At 40.2% G+C, this 20,329-nt stretch overlaps 2 protein-coding genes across 3 annotated transcripts in view; one reads left to right on the plus strand and one right to left on the minus strand.

Annotated features, from left to right (window-relative positions):
- PECR (peroxisomal trans-2-enoyl-CoA reductase) overlaps positions 1–20,329 on the minus strand; it is a 21,198-nt gene continuing 869 nt past the window's right edge. Inside the window, exons 2-10 of the mRNA XM_042040524.1 lie at positions 17,937–18,394; positions 17,710–17,829; positions 14,535–14,668; positions 6,970–7,135; positions 6,258–6,339; positions 4,625–4,721; positions 1,981–2,091; positions 1,288–1,399; positions 1–1,170 (exon numbers count right to left, since the gene is read on the minus strand). Of these exons, the coding sequence (XP_041896458.1) occupies positions 1,082–1,170; positions 1,288–1,399; positions 1,981–2,091; positions 4,625–4,721; positions 6,258–6,339; positions 6,970–7,135; positions 14,535–14,668; positions 17,710–17,829; positions 17,937–18,394 (1,369 nt within the window). The 3' untranslated portion in view covers positions 1–1,081. The remainder of the gene's footprint in view (positions 1,171–1,287; positions 1,400–1,980; positions 2,092–4,624; positions 4,722–6,257; positions 6,340–6,969; positions 7,136–14,534; positions 14,669–17,709; positions 17,830–17,936; positions 18,395–20,329) is intronic.
- Positions 17,913–20,329, plus strand: part of TMEM169 (transmembrane protein 169) — a 17,424-nt gene continuing 15,007 nt past the window's right edge. The window contains exons 1-2 of one of the 2 annotated variants that reach the window (XM_042041107.1): positions 17,916–18,001; positions 18,604–18,705. The gene's annotated coding sequence lies outside the window, so the exon portion shown is untranslated. Of the gene's footprint in view, positions 18,002–18,603; positions 18,706–20,329 lie in introns of both variants that reach the window. The other variant, XM_042041106.1, reaches the window with a different exon arrangement.

Raw genomic sequence — 20,329 nt, forward strand, 5'->3', positions numbered from 1 at the left:
TGAAGTATTAAAAGTTCCCTTTATAGCAGCAACTTGATTCCAGGAATTTCAGTTTTTACAGCAAACAAACACAGTCATTGCTTATTTTTTACATTTTCTCTAAAGTTAGCAGACATGGGAACATTTCCCTTAAAGTGAATAAAAAATTTACAAATACAGCCTCTTCAAGTGATGTATTACAAATTTTCTGGTTTTTAAATGGCATCTCTGCATTGCTCACAAAAACCACACCTAAAGACGGTCATGAACAAAATTCTGTTAACATTGCAAGACAACACAGTATGGATAGACGGTGTTTTAACTGGCAAATGAAGAATTGCAAATTTCTCCTTTACTAGTACAGCATACTGCAGAGAGCACTGCAATATACACCACAGATTTTGCATGTTAAATTGTTGAACCTATACTGTTTTCCAGTATTGATTATCTGCTTAATCTGTTATCAAATTTAAGTTGCAGCCAGCTTAACTCCATTATGTCATTATATCTGCAAACAATTCAAAACCTTCCCAATATGCCATATTAGTTTGAAACATTAGTAACAGTATTCCATCTTATTTTTAATTATTTTCAGAGAAATACTTACTCTACTTGGTCTTTAAAACCATTGTTGAACACTCAGTGTGTGGCTGAACAGAAACAGTGTAGAGCTAACACTTACCCCGAGCGTAACTGATGCAACTAATGCTAAAAGATTTAAATTACCTTCTCCCTCAAATCATCAAGAACAGAAGGATTCCAAAACATTCCCTCTTGGCTACCTTCACTGTAAAGTAAGTATTCTTTTTATTCACTTCTGGCTGGGATTCTTCATTACTTAATGATCATGCAAATGGAAAATTTATCTTTTATATATTTTTCCTTCCCAAAAGACTGAATGTTTTCAGGGTGAGTGTTTTCAGAGAAGAAATGTACAATGCAAAGCCTTTCAGAAGTTTTAAATATAAAACAACAAAAATCAAGGCACTTAATGTAGTTACATATGAGCAAAAAAAAATTATTACTGAGAATAATAAGGCCAGATCACAACATGAGATTATCAGCAAGTGTGCAACTGGGAACAAGGTAAAATCTCTTTCTTTTACAGCTTTGGCTTGAACTCGCCAGAAAGAAGCTTTTTCAGCATTTCAGAATTTTTTCCTTCCGGTGGTGAGGGCCATCTGTCATGATCTGAGGAAAACAAATAATTTACTTAGTTGATTGAGAAACTAGACATTTTACTTTTGTGTCCTCCCATTGCCCAACTCCAGTCACTTGAAGGGCACTATTCTGTAGCCCATTTCTTACCGGGTATTTCTAGGGTATGGCTGTACAAACTCTGGCCACCATCCACGACCATGGTTATCCCAGTAATGAATGATGCAGCTGGAGACAGCAGGAAACATACTGCAGGAGAGATCTAGCAAAAGAATGACAATTTTAATCTTTCTTAAACTGCTGGGAATTGGTCATGTCAAAGAAGATTGTGAAAACTTTTACAGGCAAGATATAGTAACATTTTCTACTCAGTAATGAAAGCTGTAACAGCCTTAAAGCCATTCTTCCAGCCATTTAACAGAGGAAAACCAGTGAGCTGTCACAGAGCAGCATCAAATACTAAAAAAACAACAAAAAAAGGTTGATCAGTTTATCAAAGATGCACATTCTTGGTGGAAGAGAGCTAAGTGCTTTTAAGATACACTTTATTTTCCCTTAATATTCATTCTTTCAGTCCTTCCTGCTGAAGTCAACTTCTTCAATAAATAATGCCTACTATCAAACGCTTCAGCGGTAAGAGCCAGCTGAATTAAATTTTCTGTATAACAGTGACTACTGGTTAACTCTCTCACTTGGCACAACCACACACTGCTACAAGCTTTCTTCTTTTTAAATATTCCATCACAGTACAAAATTAAATCTTTTTTTTCCCCCATATAATAAAGAGGCTTCAAAATAGAGACACAGAAGTAGGAGTATCAGAAGCATTCTGAAATACATTACCTCCTCAGGAACAGCCGACCTCTTGGCAGGAACCTTTGGTATGCTCCTTAACCACATCATTACACCTTGTTCTCCATAGTTTGCAACAGCAGTTTCTGAAAATACCAGTCCCTATTTTAAAACAGCATAATGAAACTTTAGTTCTCTTGCATACATTTAAACTGATAATTCTAAAATTGTGAAGTTGTCATTACTGATTTTCTGTGGGACTGAACTATCTAAAGAGCACTTGAATACAAGTTTTTGAATGTAATGGCATAGTATAATTTATACAAGAAGGTAATTTGGCTGCTAGCCACATCCCTGTTCAAGCACAATAATTCTGATTATTCCAATTCTCCGCTGTCACTTCATTAACAAAAAAGTAGAGTATAAAAAAAACCTCAGAGGCTGCTTTTTTACAAGCATTTCATGTTAAATTACAGCAGGAAACTACAAAACCTCAAGAACAAGTTCTCAAAAGTTTCTTGTCATCTGTAGGAGCACTAGACAGATTTATTTCGAATTACAGAAGCAGATAGATTTGAGTCAGAATTCTGACTCTCCCTACTTAGCTGCTGTAGAAGCAGAAAAAGATGACTGTGTTTGCTCTGGCGACCCCACAGTCCAGTTTACTCCTGAGAAGGAAGATGGCAACGTGGACACAGGGTTACATCCACCAGTTAGGACAGAACTTTTGGGACTCAAGTTTTAGTAAAATATCAAAATTTGAATTCACCCATGAAGCATATACTAAGGTTTCTAAGATACTTGTATAATGAATGTAAAACTATTTTTTTCAGAATGCTCACTTCCGTCTCTTTGTATCTATTCCCTACAGGTTACTCTTCTCACATAAAGCAGTAACAATTTTGTAATGTTACCACAGACCTGATGGGTCCCCAAAGGTGACAGAAGCATTATTGTAACTATAACATGGACTTTTGTTACCAGCATAATAACAAAACTAGCAAATACTTCTGACAGAGCCAAAGCCCTGCAGTGTTTGCTTGTCAAAAACTTCTTCTGACATGTGCTATAATATCTAATCAGTATGATTCATTAGGTAATTAGCATGCCTGAAAGTATGTTCACATAATAATGCTGTCTTAATTACTTACTTCCCCAAGACTTGATAAATCAGAAAAAGCAGATAAACAGGAAATACAAGCCAGTAGATCTTAATATTTAACATGTCTCCAGATGAATTGCATCTCACAAAGGTTACATAAAAGCCTCTACCGGAATGATTAACACATATCTGCCTTTAAGCATTCTGTGCTATGCCAAACAAAGCGAGCCAGATGCTTTAGGACATGAGGCACAACAGAATATACAGACATTCTACAAAAATAGTAGCAAGATCTTCCTAGGGATCACTTAAACAAATATGACACTTCGCTTACGACATCCACTGTGAGACAAGCTAAATTCTGACTGTAGAAGTCGTGGACAAAGTTTATGTGTCCTGTTTTAATTTCAAGGGAGTAAATGTGCAAAATAAATTGTGGATAACAGAAAATTACTACAGATCACACATTCACAAATGTCAAAGCTAGAGCTTCTATATAACTTCTGTATCTGCAGCACTGTGCACTACAAAATGCAGCTGCTCTTTCTATACAGTTATTTAAAACAACTCTACCTGCTGTCTACTTCCTCAGAAATGTGGCAGACATATTTTAGCTGACCTGTATAGTCGTTTCCTGTCTGCATGAATTTGATAAGGAAAAAATCAAAACACACATTTTTACATATGATTTCTCTGAGAAATAGTACATTCCAACTACCATTTCTTTATATGACTAAAGCTAAACTAACTTAACATGTAGAAGACAAAGTAAAATGCATTATGTGATGTAGATACAGAAATGCTGCTAGCAAGGATTTTCTTGTTATTTTCTAAGTCCATGAGAGACTTTTCTCTCTCACAGAAGAGGTAGCAGAGTTATGTAAACAACCAAACACCTGCAGCCTTGAAAAGTCTTGTTTATAGTATAGTAGGAAAATATTTTGACAATGGATGTTTTAGGATTTTAGCCAACCACCCCCAAGGGGTGGCTGATCCTTGTCCAATTAGACTATGAACAAAAAGTCTATAAAAGAGTTTGTAAAATAATTAAATAAATCAATCTTGCTGCACAGTTCCTGCCTGCTGGATCTTCTCTCCTCCTCCCTACGGCTGCAGGACACGGTGATAGGGCCTAGGACTGCGGTAATAATGTGACACATTCAGAGATTTTCAAAATAAGTTCGTAAACCATCAGCACACTTGAACCTCAAACAGAAAGTTTCCCGAACTCAGAAGTAATGTATCCATTACTGAAACACAGAGCATTGAGTAATTTTATGTCAAGGCTTTGTAAGACAGGTCACCAACTCCTACCAGTATCACTTCATTTAGCTATAAAAAAACCTAAAAACCAAGTGTGCCAAGTCAAAGCAGAAAGCAGAAGCAATTTTATCCCACATCCTCTGACTCATCATCCAAAAGCACAAAACACTCAAATGGCCCAAAGAACACAGTGAGGGAATTGTAAACAAATGCATAAATAATCCACAAACAGTTACTGCTTATAAATTTAAAAATCCATTTTGGTCCAAATGCTCTAACTATGAGCATGTGTAATGGCTAATTTCAATCAGATCATTTGCCATTACTTACAGGAGCAACGCTGTTGATTCTCACTCCACTGTGAGCCCATTCTAAAGCCAGAGTCTTGGTTAGGTTATTCACTGCAGCTCTTGCAGCTCCTGTGTGCCTGTGGAGAAAAGAAAGCAAAGGAAGCATCTGCTCCCTCAGCTAAGAGTGTCCAATGTTAATTCTACTGCAGCCTCATTAGGGTATTCAGAGTAGTTTTCTGTGGCTGGACCAAGCATCTGGAAGAGAGAGATTCTCCAGTTTCCAAGTTTGACCATAGCTTCACTGTTCAAACAAGCTATGCTGTGATTTCCTGTCATTGCTGGAAATACTTAAGATCTCTTTCCCAATGCAACATGGGGTCAGCTACACTCTACTGCAGGAGGGGGCTTATAAAAGAGGAACAACTGAAGTTCAAACTGTGTAAAACCTGTAGCCTGCACAGGTAAAGTAACACTTGGAAGAACAGTGGTCTGAAAGATTGTTTAAACCTTCTGACAAACATGATTAAAATAAGTCACCATTCAAAAATTACTCTAGGTGGATGGAGACAGAGACATGACAGTCACAGTGAACTTCAATACCTTGCTGCTGTAGGTAACTAGTCTGAAATGATTACAAGCTTGAATGCAGACAAAATTACTGCAGTAATGAATTGTAGACAGTTGTAGTCAGAGAAAATTTATAGGATTTATTTGCTTTCGCCTAGCAAAACAGACTAAGAGGAGATAGATATAATAGCTTCTCAAATACAGGGAAAGTATAAGAAAAACTTCAGAAAAAAAAAGAAGAAAACATAACTTATTCATATGTTTAGGCCAGAACGAAATTAACCTCCAGGCACAGTCTGAGGAAACATGACAACTTTTATGTTCAAAATTAATACTTATGAAAAATTCATATAAGGTGACTTTTGGTATGAGCAGTGTCTGGACTTGCAAAGGCATATCTTTTTCAACAGTACATTCCTGCAAGAAGTTTCAAGTCAATTTAATTTGAAAGTAGGTTTGTCTATCCATCTACATACAACAGTTACTTAGGAAAATTTTTCCACCGTTATTCAGAATTTGCTTTTTTTTCCTCTAAGTTCAACTCAAATTGAAACATCTTCAGCCTATTTGCCCTGACAGTTGAACCAGATACCTCAGTGGAGATACTCAAATAACTGCAGCTTCAGCACCACCGTGTGGATCTCCATATTTATCTTGTACTGCAAAGAACAAGCTAGTGAGAAAATATTCTGCTGTTCCTTAAAAAATTTTGGTTTTGAAACCATTCAACCCTGAATCGGGACAAAGAGACATAATGCAACACTTGCTCAAAACATATTTTCTTATTTCTTCAACAGAAACTCAATTTCAAAGTTTAAAAAAAAAACCAAACAGAAAAGGGAGCTGTTCCCAATTAAAACTTCACTGGGCAAGTCTTGCTTCATAGTTTCTTACAAACAAGTGGAGAGAGACCAGAGATGCCATCTACTGGATTAATAAGAGCTCCCCACACATACAGACAAGTGATACTCTTGCTCTCTCTTGACCTAACTACTATATTTCCATACTCTGCTGCTGCCCAGTACACACCTTTCTGAAGTGTTTAGGAACAGTCAGTACTTCTGGGGGAAAAATATAGAAAAGCGTAAAAAGAAAATATATATTACGACATTCCAGGAAAGCCATTTCTCACGGCAGCAGTAATGTTGACAATGGCTCCTCCATGTTCCTGCATCCAGGCATTGTACACTGTATGAAGGAGGAAGATAACCTATAAATATCAGAAGAAATGCATACAAATGAACTTGCCAATTGGGAGCCAAATTTGGAGAATTAACTGCAATCACACTGCACATTTGTCATACTGGTTTAAATAAAAATAATCTGCTGTTTGTACCACAGTCTTGCCAAGGCAGAGGTGAGGCCATGGGGCAACAGGCGTGGCCCCAGTAACGCTCAATGATTGTCAAGAAGCATTTGAGGGAAATCAAGATTTCATGTTTCCATGTAAATTACTTTAACTTCCACAAATGCTATCTGAGAATGACATACCATACTTAAATTTAAGCCTAAATTTATATCCTTGAAGGGAGAGAAGTATTTTCCTATGTTATATACAGTGAATACAGGCCACAAAAGTTAAGTGGTTTTCCTATAGTCTTTTAAATGTGTATCAAAGTCAACTGACTCCCCAAACCTGGCCTTAACCAGAAGATCATGCTTGCCTAAACGTCTGTTTGTATTTATGAACAAATGTAATAAATATCCACTGTCAGGTAAGTGCATGAAAAGAAGCTAGGCAAACCTTACATTTCTTATCTTCTGGTGTTTCTGTAAAAAACAAAAACAAACATATGAAGTTTTATGTTCAGACCTTACCCGCTTTGCAGCAATAGAAGGTTCCTGTCAGATTCGTGTCTATCACAGCATTCCAGCCTTTTGCACGGATGGCTTCAGAAGGACTTGCAAACTGGCCCCCTCCATTATTCACCAGGAAGTCAATCTTCCCATGCAGAGACAGTGTAGACTTCACCAAAGCTTCTACCTGAAACAGTATTTGTTAGTGTGGTATGTTGATTAAGCCCTATACCAAATTTCATTCTCAGACAGTATCTTCTCCCTCATGCCCTTTTCACAGAAAAAGAGGAGGTCCAGTCTTTAGAAAGGCTGTAAGATTGGTGTGACAGGTTTAGTCAGCCAAGAAGGACTAGGCTGTATCCATGTTTACTTAGGAAATTTTGCTGGTATAATGCAGGTGCTGCATAAAACACCAACACCCAAAGAAAAAGGGGATTTAAGCTGCTGAAGATTTGTAAAACCAAACAGACACAAAAGCCCACTACATACAACCTACTAAGAATCTCCTGATGTCTTTCAGAAGAGTGGGGGCGTTCACATGAGATCCCCAAAGAGTTCCATATAAGGCAGCTACTGTTATTTTTATGTGACCATACACCTGACCATTTTAAACAGAAAACATAACTCATCTTGTGGAATTTTATCATTCTTATCTAGAAGTTTTGTACGTTCACTACAGCTCTGATGTATGAGTTGGCAATAGCCAGTCTTCTAACACACAGGAAGAAGGTTAATTACCCTATAAAACATGAAGTCTAAAAAATGCTGCAAATACAAGTTATCTTCTTTGGCAAAAATATTAATTCAAGAGAGCTGTAAGAACTCCATAGCAACTGCTTAATAATTTAATCTTTATCTCAAGAAACAAGAAATGGGACAATGTGACTGTTTCCTGCTTACATCATCAATCATAACTATATTCCATGCATCAGTTATTCCTACTCAAGCATATATAAAATGTTAATCTAGCATCTGTGGTCAGAGAAAAACACAGAACAAAAAAAAAAACCACCCAAAAAACCAAACAGGTGGAGGAATGCTGCCACTCAAACAGATTGGGCTAGGGGAAGGATATCAATCAACCTTTCTCTGTATTGAGTTAGTGGTAAAAAACATCAGAAACAAAAAAAAAAAGAGCAAGCAATGCATTATCTGTATTCCACAATGAGTGTTACCAACTCGGTCTCATAAATAGCTGCCTTACATCTTGTGTTGCTAAACAGGATGGTTTACCAGGGTAGTATGGATCCTGTAAGGATGCACCTCTCAGAAAAAAAAACCCTAAACAAACATATAATGACTGAAAACCTGGTGCCTGCTGATAAAAAATGCCTTAAAAAACCAATTTTGATACCTAAACCAAATCTTCAAATTCTGAATGTCATCTTATTCCTCATTTTAGTCACTGCAGGTTGTGGGATGTGAAGAAAAAACCCAGAAAACCAAAACATCTGTGACAGCAGTCCCAAACCCATAGCTTGTGAGAACAACCATGCCACAGGGACATTCTGGCTTTTACTTTTCTCTTGTAAGCAAAGGAAAGTTATGTCTGGCTAGGTAGCAAAAGTTATGCTTTGCTCAGCAATATTAAGCTCTTCTCCCTATCAGTCTCAGAATCTTGCTTTCAATATTATTCTCTGTAAGTCACTGAAATATGGGCTCATTTTTGGAACAGAAATGGTTTCAGTACAGAGAAGATTTGAACAGACTAAGGCTATTCAGACTGTGGAAAGAGAGAGAGAGAGAGAGAGAAGAAAAAATGCTAAGAATCGTAAAAAGAGAAGACAAAACAAATTAACAAGAAAAATCCACAGAGAAGAGACATTAAAGCAAGTTTTCAACAGCTGGACAAAATGTATGTTATATGCTATAACATACCAACTCAAAATGGTTCATATGTTGTACTTAAGGAACTGTTGTTGTTCCTACTTGTTGCACCATATTCTCAGGAAAAAGAAATTAAAAACCCAACAACAACAAATGTGTATCAGTTCTGTTTTCTGAAAGCCAGGAAAGGCCAGAAGGCTCTCCAGTGACAGCTCAGATGGCTCCAACTGTAGCAATCTTCACAAAGTCTTCTGTGCTGTAGAAAAAGCATCACTGCAGTGCTTCTCCCAGTTACAGTAAACATGGTGACAGCAGCCAGCAGCACAGAGAGAAGGAGGGTCTGGTAGAACATATTTAAATCACAGTGACTACTAAAGAAGATTCTTCTCTATTCCTATAATTTAAAAATTCACTTGGAAAGAACTTCTTAGAAAAGCTATTAAAGACTCTCTTTGGAAGCAAAGCAAAGCTGCATGAGGTAGAGCTACTAGTTTAGGACATTCTTCTGAAAAAGACAGCAAAGAACAAAATCAGGCACTTCAGACATAACCAGAAGACTGGAGCTCTGCAATAAGGAACTTTTGTGTGTGACTGCAAATCGTAAGTATTATGCAGTAGCACATATTCACAGCTAACTGAGATGACAGTAGTTACTTGCACAGGAAAAGGGACAAATGTCCACATGCATTCACAGGTCACCTTGACTGAGTAAAACACACAGGCACAACTCACTACAGAGTGTCAGAGATCTGTGATTTGGTGGCTAGAACTAACAGGCATTCTGGCACAGGGGTAACAGGTATTTTTACTGTGGTATTGCTGTGTTATTTAAAAGTACAGCAACAGGAGTCTCTTATCCTCCCCACCAAGCCACAGTCTTTCACTACAGGCTTCACATAGACAGGCATTAAGTATTTATAAACCAACTGAGCCTATGCTAAGCTCTGAAGTTTATTGGAAAAGAAAAGCTACTAGTGAGCTCAGACACAGGGTATGTGCTCAGTAGCACTGTATTGAGTCTGTCTGAAGCTGTCTTGTTGATGTCCAAGTGACAAGTTTTACCCTTGGGGTCTGGTCCAGCTGCTGTTGCTGGAGCTGAAGTATGGAAAGGAGACACTGTGAACAGAATTCTGAATTGCTGATTTCAAGAACAGCAGCGGCCCACCAGAAGTACAAGGTTTTATCTTCCACCTACCTAGACATGTAAGCTTCTACTTATCTAGGTGCCAGTTAAAGAGATGTTTGTCCACAGAGTATAGCAAAAAGGCCTTACAAGTGTAAGGATTGAAAGAGTACAGCTGCCTGTCTCAAAACACTGTCAAGGCCGCAGAAGGAACTTGCCATAAGATGATAAGCCACCAAAGCAGGAACTTGAGAGAAGCACAGAAGGGAGGAATTTGCAAGAGGAACGCACTAATTCCAGGCCTAGCAGAGGTAAGACCAGGTTAGCACATCTTGGTTAATGCATCTGGACAGAAGTGCCCACTGTGGCAAACTGTGGGAAAGGAAGCAACTGCTCATACACGTCACCCCAAGTTATGGGAACGGCACCTGTGTCCCCCCCATGGATACTCAAAACTTGGCCTATATGAAGGTGGTACCCCCAGAAGACTGACGGGACACCACTGCACCCATGGCTCGTGACTATCATCTGCTTGGTCTCAGTCTCTCTCCCTCCCTTCCTCCCTTAATTCCAGCATTCATTCCTCATGTCTTGTCCCTGTCAACAGATTTGCTGTAGCTCAAAATTTAGGACACAAAAAGAGAGAAATAAAGATACACATGCACACAGAGCTGTCTGGTTTGCATCTTAGCAAGAGCAAACTGATCTGCTCTCAACACATGATGAGGGCAGTGCCAGCAAATACGCGAACAATAAAAATCACTTCAGCTTCATAATTACTAAGAAGCAATATCCATCACTATATACACTCCAAACCATAGGAAAAGGAGAACAGATCACATATCCAGGAGTCTTATCCTGAAGCACAATCACTGCTCCAAGATAAGACTCCATGACAGAATACAGAAATATAGAAATATATTCTGATGACAGAATAGAGAAGCCTCAGGTCCTCTTATCTCAGAGCCCTCCACTCTCTCATTTTTAAAAATAAAACAGGTTTTCTTATCCTTTACAGAACATTCAGTGGAAAACTAGTCAAAAGCAGCAGCAAACTCATGACAAAAATAAGCCTGACAGGTTACACAGTGGTTGAAAATCCTCCATCAAGCAAGATTATTTCTTGCACATTAAATAAAAAGTAAGCTTTTCTAGAAAGCAAAAGGGCTTCTGAGGATGAAGATTTAGAGACTTAAAAATGTGAATTCATTAAGCTGTTCCCATGATATCTGCCATCAAGCTTCTGCAGCAATTAATTCACTGCACTTTCTTTGCTTCTTCCTCGGCCAGAAAGAGCTCTAAGAAACACACTGGACTACATGATGAGGGATGAACCTTCTAATGCTTGAATTTCACAGACCCAAACTAGAGGCATGAACCATGCCATCTTCAAAGCAGGTCAGTTACTTTAAGATTTGCAATAGGAAGCAAAAAATAATCTTCTGGCAATTTGAAAGCACCTTCATCTTTCTTAAATTTTCCCTATTCAAACTCCCTCCCTCCAGTTTATAAACTGGACAAAATTGATAGGGGCCTTTAGAGAGATACAAAACAACTCATGGAGAAGGAGGGATTGCTATAGTAAGAACAAATGGCTTGTTCCTACAGGTGATCAGGGTGGCTTCCTTTAAAATAAAGATTTACTCTTAGAAAGACTTCAGTGAGATATCAGAGAGAATGATATATTAAATGAATTATGTAGTTCTTCAGGAAACTTCCTGGGCTTTGAAGCTTGTGATGGATCGCTTCTGACATCTAAGGGGGCTTGAACTCCTAAGTTTTTTTTCTCTTGTTGAAACATTTATAATGTTTTTCTCCTGCACATGTTCTTTGGTTTCTGGTATAAGAGCCAAGGAGGATGTAGTGACTCACATGGAATTCTTGCAGAGACTGTCCTCTCTACCCAACAATGTGCTTCCGTGATTTCTGAGGTAAATACTCTCCACTCACACTAAGCTGAAAGCAAACAATGAGTTGTAATATTACTAATGAGTAGCATACAGAGCCAACACAGTTGTACAAGTCTTATTTCTTTTGCGAGGGAACCTAAAAGTTTACATGCCCTCTCATTCCCTCTTCCACTGTAACAGGAAGCTCTTTTTCTATTTGTGAAAATACTGAAATGAGTTACATTACTGTGTTGCATCTACTCAATATTTGCCTCCTAGAAAAATCCTCAAGGACATATTTTACTGATCCCTGTTCCTATGACTCCAAGTCCCAAGCACTAAATTTTAAGTTAAGAATGGAGTAGGTTTTGAAAGTGCATGTACAATACTCTTTAAATTGAAGTAAAAGCCCAAAGGTACTTCTACTCTAGTTTCCACAAGGGAAGCAAGTGCAAATTATGAAAAAAGTACTTTTCGCCATTGCTGCTCTTAGGAAACATAATAAATAAGCAATAGTAAGCTGTGGGTTGTGGAAAACCTGCCATATGCCACAGTTCTGACAGGTTTTAGCAGTGTAAGTTAACAATTGTTAATTTGAGTTTATCTAGTTTCAACTTACAAACCAAAGTACCTAAGTGTAAGGAAGTGCTATCTTCACTACAAATTTAAGCATTGAAAACACAAATTTCTGGTCCAACAGTAAATTTAGAAATTTACATGGCCAGGATTTAGCAATCTTTGAGAATCTCAGCATTAACAGAAGAGAACAGAGTCAGAAAGGCACAAGCTAAAGAAAAAAAATCACAGGATGTCTCTAACCAATAAAAAAATCTGGTCTTGGAGATGAGAAATATTTAACAGGTATACAGGTTCTTACGTTAACGTGCAACAGAAATTTCTTGCATTTCTTATCCAGATTTTCAGCAAAAAGCTTATGAAATTCTCATAGCATTTTTTTTTCTAAGTAGGACTTCAAAAGAAAGAACTAAGAGCAGCTGGAGAACTGAAGTGAGTCAAACTATAAGACTAAATCAATGACTTAAAAGTTCAAGACTGGAGTTTAATCTGCCTTTTTCCTCTGAACCCTCTCTTCAATAGAAACAGACATGAAAGGACAATGGTTGAAGAGAACTTCCAGTAGCAGAAGACATCCAACAGAGACTCCACCAACATCATACAAAAAGTTCAAGGAAAGTTCTGGTGTGTCTGTAAATAGGTAGAGTTTAAAACTAAACTGGAAACAAGACAATTCTATGATAAAACTGCAGCATAATAGCAAAGATAGACGTCTCTTCAAGTATCAGCATGGCTACCTGTAACACAGAATAATGCCTAAACACTTTGGACAGCACTATAAAAAAGTCTTGAAAAGCACCTTCCAAAATTTCCAAAGCCACTTAAGCCTGTTTTGTCAAATAGGCATTTAGCCACACTTAAAAAGGAAACAAAGAAGGAATGGTAGTTTAGTGGAGATTACCTCATTTCACCATCCAAGCCCTACAGCATCTCACAGAACTCTGCAGTTCCCACTAATCAATTTCAGACTGATACAGAAATAAGATTCACCTGCAGAATGTAATTAAGCATGCCAGAGTACTTTCTGCAAGAAATAGACCTGAAAAAAGCTTAAATGTTTTTTCCTCTTTACCTCTTTTCTTTCCTGTAGCTTTAATCATGCAAGTTGCCCTCTGACATCTGCCATAACCTATCATGTTGCACTGCTGATGCCAGTAAATATAAACCTAAAATTCACTGGTAGGTGAAGTGACATACTGCACAGCCCCAGGGTTCACCTCCTTCAGGAGAGAAAGTCTGAGTAGATTATTATAAGTATTTTATGGCACAAACTGTTCCACAAGGGAAGAATTTTAATTTTTATTTGTTTTATGGCTATATATTAGGATATTTCCAGAATCTTCACAGCCACTAAAGGTCATTAATATTTAGTTTAAGAGAGACTTTGAGAGGTTTAGAAAAATGTAGCAATCAGTGGTTACTGGAAGATTTTGTAGCTGTCTTCAAAAAGTTAAAAATCCAACCTGAAGTTAGACCTTTAAATATTTAATTACAGAGATAAAAAAATTAGGAGGGGCATGCAGACTTCTGAAGAACCTGGATTATGTACTTTTGCTCTTGATCTTCCATTTTTTGTAATATGGAGGAAAAATTTAAAAATCAACTTGAATAGTGATAGAGTTCGCAATGAGGCACACCTCAAACCATAACTAAAATTTCAAACATGGCTAAAATATTATACATCTGTGGGGTTTTCTGGCTTTAATACAAGCCAAACTGACAATGCAGGGCACTTGTGTCAAGTCACAAACACTGAGGTTCCATGCTATGCCTTCCTGTTTGAAGGAACTATTCTGAGGTCTCCCATCTTCACAAGTTTACACCCCCTCACTTCTGTCACAGCAATGTGACAAAGAATCATGCTAAGTGGGCTCTGACTCGCTGCACAACATGTCAGTTTCAAGACCTGCATCTCCCAGAAATATCTGAAATATATAAGCATGGTCAGAAAAATATCTGCCAATATTTATAAATGTTTTTTTGCTTAGGTGGCTAACAAATGTCTTCCCTTGGGAAGCACATCTATCCAGAACAATTTAACCGAGCTTTGCTCCACCTCTCCCCTGATCTAAGCTAGTTTTGAGAAGGCCAAACATCTTTGGAGATCTGAGAATTTATACACAATATGCTTTTGATATGTTAAGCCCCAGAACAAGACCACTAATCTTTACCTCTTCTTCTTTGCGGATATTGCACTCTATGGGAGTCACTTTGGCAGGACTCATGGAAGCAAACCTATTGTTCAGTTCTTCTGCAGCAGCTTTTAATCGGTCAAATTTACGAGAGGCAATCACAACACTGCAACCTGTAGAGACAAAATGAAACATCCTTCAGCTAACACAATTACGCTTTTTTTTAGTAACATCATGGAGATATCTTGTAGGATGTGCATTTATTAGTCACTGACTAGAAAATACAGTGTTGAAGCTCTTGCAAGAGGGAGAAATGACTGATGTCAGATGCTTCTTAGCAACAAGATCCCTCTGTGCCAGGAAAAGAGCAATTTAAAAAAATGTCCACAAGGTTTCCTCTCCTTCCTGCAGAAGGGAAGATAGCCTGTGAGTTGCAGAGTCAGCAAAGCAGCTTTCAGACATCACTTCTGCTGCCTCTGCTCACAGCTGCCTCATTTATCAATTAAGTGATTTAAAGATATTTCAGCAGGTCTTGTTTACAAAAAAAAGCTTGCTCTTAAAACCACAAAAATAACCTTCCTGTACGACTGGCTGCAATTTTGACTAGCAGTGAGCAAATGTAATGCTCTGCTTTTTAACTCTACAGAGACTGAAGGAAAGGATAATAGCCTCAGAAGATTAATCCCTATCTGCAGACTACAGACAGCAGGAACAGAGCCCTCCCTGTGGCACTGCAGAATCCTGGCTGCAGAAAGGAGAAGATATAGAATAGGCAGGAGCTCAAGTACTTGGGTTTTTTCAACATTTGGAGGCAGAAGGACTCATTCTACAGAGAAAAACCAATGCAGGTGCCAAATTTAAGTCAAGCACTCACACTACAAGCAGCCCAATTTCTTCAGTCACACCAGTGGACTTAGGACAGCTTTAAGGCTTCAGCAATTGCTACTACACAGACTAAACCAAAGGACACCAAATTAATTCCTAGTACAAATCCAGCAGGCATGCAATTTCATGTAAAGGATAAGCAAATTACTAGCTTCCATGCCAAGCAGGCAAGGAGGTCTTCCTCCCAGTTTGCTCCTTCCATAATCTTAGCATTTCAGCAGAAGTAATCCCTTCTTCCCATCAGATCTGCTGCTCATCTGCTTTAACATAAACCATCCTCAACCAGCCAAAAAAAAAAAAAAGAAAAAGTTAACATCCTGCCAGGTGTGGGTGTTTTTTCCCTCTCTGTTGCAGAGTGGAATTTGGCCTCTCATGTGATCACGCAAACACCAGAATAAATTCAAAATAACTAGTGGGAGTAAAGAGAAGCAAGCTGTTCATTTGACTCAAGCTGTCTTGTGAAATGATATATTAAAAAAAAAAAAAATAGAGGAGTTTAATTCTTCCAGAAGGAAGCTTTACAAATACACGTCCTTAGGAATAGGAGCTTCACCTTTAATTGGTGGCCGTCTTAAAACAACACATATAAAGACAGTAGTCTCTGAGGTCTCCTGATTTTTTTTAAATTAAGAACTCCAGTCACTTGCACAAGCATCCAACTAATGCAAAGTTCATAAAATGCCAGACACAATTACCAATTAACACAAAATACTCAACCACAGTAGCCCAGTTCTATTTACCAACCTAAATGCTTATTAATACACACACTGATATAGAATAAGGTCCAGTAGAAGACTGTATTTTTGCTAAATATACTAATTGGGAGTCTAATCACTGAGAAACACTTGGTACCTACTGTGCAAACTGACAATACCATCACTTAATTTTCTTCACAAAGAATGACCAGACCGTTTCCTGATAGGGTCACGGGAAAGGGCACAAGTTTCCAGATAAAAGGTTTAAATTTGCCCAGAAGGCTTCAAAGGAGACTCATTATAAAAACAATGTATATCATGACTGGCATTATCTGTCACTGCTCCTGTGCCTGTAGGAACCAGTCCCCCATTACCTAAAGTGCAGGGTATACATGGAAACAGTTCCCGATCATCATCTTGTCAGGAGTAACCAGCAAGTCTACAGGTGAGGAGGGTTACTCAGTCAGACTTAAGCTCTATATAGCTCTTTCTCCATTTTTTCTCATGTGCTTTGTAGAGATTTGTTTTCTATTGTGTTCTATTTACGCTGTTATGGACACACTTTTGTTATTTGTATTTTGCTTGAGAAAAACAACGAAGATCAAATTAAGCACAATTTTAAGGTAACTGGGTAACATCACCGACCAACAGTGTGATGATGCTTAAAAAGCACCTCTTCCAAGCAGCATGTAAGGACACCTGAAAAAAAAAAGCTTAGTTCCCCAGTAATACAAAGGTAACAGAACTAATCCTCCATTCAGCTCCACAAAGCAGCGGAAAGCTGGGGCACAAAGACCAGAAGAGGCAGAGATGCCTCCCAGCGCAGCCGTAACAAAGAAAGCTCTTTACTATGCAGTGCAGTGATGCACATTCCAACAATGCAAACGACGGGAGTGTGGCACCGAGAGGTATAACACTAGCGTTTGTATTCTGAAGGCGCTGAATCCAATCATGACAATAAACTATCCAAACCCAGTCTGATACCGATGATCCCTAGCACTGATGTTGAAATTTGCAGGAAATGTGTTGCAAGGTGGATGTAGGAGTCCTTTCTACCTCTCCTGGCCTCATATCAGAAAGTCAGGAGACTGCTTTTCACTCCAGGTTTTACCACTTCTCTGTACTCAGCATGGAAAGAAAACCCATGCCATGCACGATGAAGATGCTCTTCAATTTCAGGACGTTCCTGTCGCAGGCACTGGGAGAAGCACCATGTCTCTAATGTGTTACTGTGCGGACAGCAGTTCAAGGATACTGATCTGTGAGGCTCAAGGTTCAACAACCTCGTAAATCCTCCAGTTAAAGCAAAATGAGAAATCACTGAAGGGAGAATCTGAGAGAAAAGGGTCCTGGTTTAACATAACCTCACTGACCTCTGTGTTTAAAATAGCCAGCGTTGTTTTACGGGCCAGCGGGCCAAAAGGCAGAGCCCCACATCAGCCTCACCTCGTGCCCCTTGCTATTCACCGACCCTGACACAATGTCCCACCCAGGGGCTCCTCGCACCCCAGCCCCGAGCGCCGCCAGCCCCCAACACGCAGCACGGCCCGCGGGCGCTCCCTGACGGCCCCCCCAACACCCGCCTCGCCCCGCTGCTCCCCCGGGGCTTCCTGCGGAGCCCGCCCCGCGCCCACCTAGCGCCAGCAGGTCGGCGGCGATGGCCTTGCCGATGCCGGTGCCGCCGCCGGTGACGATGGCGACCCGCCCGCGGAACAGCCCCGCCGCCAGCAGCCCGCGCCCCGCCGCCGCCGCCGCCGCCATGTTTCCCTCCCTCCCTGCCTCCCTCAGCCGCGCCCGCCCCCGCCTGTGACGCGCGGCCCCGCCCGCCCCGCTCTCGGCGCCGGGGTCGGCGGAGCGGGACCGTGCTGGCGGTGGCGGCGGTGGCCGAGTCCTGCGGCGCGGTAAAGCGCGGCACCGGGGCGGCAGGTAAGGGCAGGGGGGACGGCTGTCCGCGCTCGGTATCGCCCGGGTCCGACCCCGCGGGGCAGAGACCGCTCATCGCCCGGGAGGGGTCGGTGCCTCCGGTGGCGCCGCGGGGTCGCCGCTGCAGCTCCGTAGTGAGCGCCCACCCGCCCGCAGCCGCGGTCTCGCCTGCTTGCAAGGGACGGGTCGCCGTGGTTTTCTATTCCGCTTCGGGTCACCTTCCCCGTGACGCGCAGGCACCCCGAGGAGCAGCGGGAGCGGAGCCCCGCCGGGAGCAGCCGGTGGAATGCCCCGAGGGTGTCACGGAGCAGAGGAAGGCGCTGGTGCGCCCCTGCCACGGACCCGCGGGCGGGGAATCCTCCGGACACGGACTTGGTCGCGAATAGGCCGTGAAGGCTGAGGTGATAGCGTTTACCATGTCCCCAGTAGAGTCATTTTGGGCTAAAATGCCTTTGTGCTGGTGGTGTCCGTCCCCCCTCTCCCCGTCCCCTTAAAATGTCCCTAACTAAGCTCAGTATTAATTGCTCCGTTGACACAGAGGACAGGCAACATTATTTTCCTTTCTATCCCACAGTGAAGTGACAGAGCATCTTTGTCCGTTGCAGGTGATTTTAACCAGCGCTGATGTGCCCAGCAGCATGTGTGTGCATGTTCAGTGTCTTTCCACGCATCTCCTCTGTCCTTTTCAATAGAAGAGATGTTTGAAAGTATGTCTCAATTTTGTCTTGTTATTTTTGCCTTAGGAGAGTTGGCTAATGTGAGAAGAGAGTGAGGGGTTTTTTTTATTTTTTTAAAGACATATAAGTAAAGTGGGAGAGTCATTGAGTCTGTTTTGGGTTTCTCATTTATGAAACAAATTTATTTACTTTTCCAAAAGCATGTTTTAAGGTTTAATACTTTAAATCGGGGACAGTTTTAGGATAACATCTTTATCCTAAAGTTCAGTGTGTTTCGATGCAAGATGTATACCCTCCTTTTATGTGTAGGGAAGGGAAGGCACAGAGGAGTTAACAGTGTGTCCAGAGTCATTCAGCAAACGGTGACAAGACAGGAGTGGGTTTCTGCATGGTGGCTTAGGCCAATAAGGCAACTGTTAGACAAAATTGGCCTTTTCAGGTGGGTCAATGTTTGCAGAATACTTCAGTGTTTTAAAGCATTCCACTTTCTGGAGGCAAAAGGTGAAGCACTGTGAGTGACACTGCAAAAAAAAAATTTCCCTCCCTTTAATTATCTTTCACCATCTGAGACTTCATACATCCCCATTAACTGTCTCTGGCTGCCCTACATACCTTAGGCAGACCGTATCAGAGCAATCATTAATTAATCCCAGGGAGAAGCACTCATCTGGGCTAGTGGATTAGATCTTCATATTCCAACCTGCCTGCCATCCCAACTGAACTGCATGGCTCCAAGGAAAATCCTGTGGGCCTTTCTATTCATGTGACCTTGACTTCAGTGTTCTTCCTGGAGAGCACTATCAAAGAATTTTTCTTCCCTATCAGGATATATTGCTTGGTTTCTGGAATTTCTCAACAGCCACAGAAATGCCGTAGATAAGGGGCTGAACACATGAGTTAAGGTTCTGTGAGTGATGGCTGGGAGGAGAAAGGGGAGAGGCATAAAGACTGTAGAGGAAGGAGGAAGGAAAAGGAAGCATCCATTCCTTGGCATTCAGTGGAGGGTAGCCCCTTCTGGTACAAAATGTATCCACGAAGAATAGAGCTGGGATAACCAATGCTCACGGACATTTTCAGCAAGGCAGTGGCTTTTGTTCACTGTTGAGTGTGTTGCCTTTGGACCAAGGATTCAAACTGTACCTTTGGGGGAATTGATTTAACCCCAGTGGTTGAAATTCAAAATTATTTAAGCTGAAAGTAAGAAAATCTTCTTAACTGAAATCAATTTTAATCTCCTCATATGCTTGTACTTTCTTAATCACAAAGGAATGTTACTTTTCTTTTATTGGTAGATCAAAACATGTTGTTCTGTCACTCTACACAGACATAGTGGTAAATTCAGTAAGCATAAGGCTTTTACATATTGATGCTACTCTGTAAACTTAACATTAAGATTCTGAATTTTTATGTGTTAGAAAATAGCATCTGATTAGACAGCTTATTTTTTATTTATTTTTTCAGTATGTGTCAGCTTGTATTTGGAAGAAAATAAATCTACATTTAAAGCCTCAGAGTCTTAAGTTTCATTTTTTGAAGAAAACCATTTGAATTTTTTGCCTTGGTATAACTATCGCTTAAAACATCAACCATTCAAAAGTCAAAATGACAAAAAAGAATTCGTCAGTAGTTTTTTCCAGTTGTCAGCTCCTTTGGA

The sequence above is a fragment of the Corvus kubaryi genome, unplaced genomic scaffold (assembly GCF_017639235.1).
Source record: "Corvus kubaryi isolate FWS band 111438036 unplaced genomic scaffold, C.kubaryi_AGA036_p1.0 37396, whole genome shotgun sequence".
Classification (NCBI taxonomy): domain Eukaryota; kingdom Metazoa; phylum Chordata; class Aves; order Passeriformes; family Corvidae; genus Corvus; species Corvus kubaryi.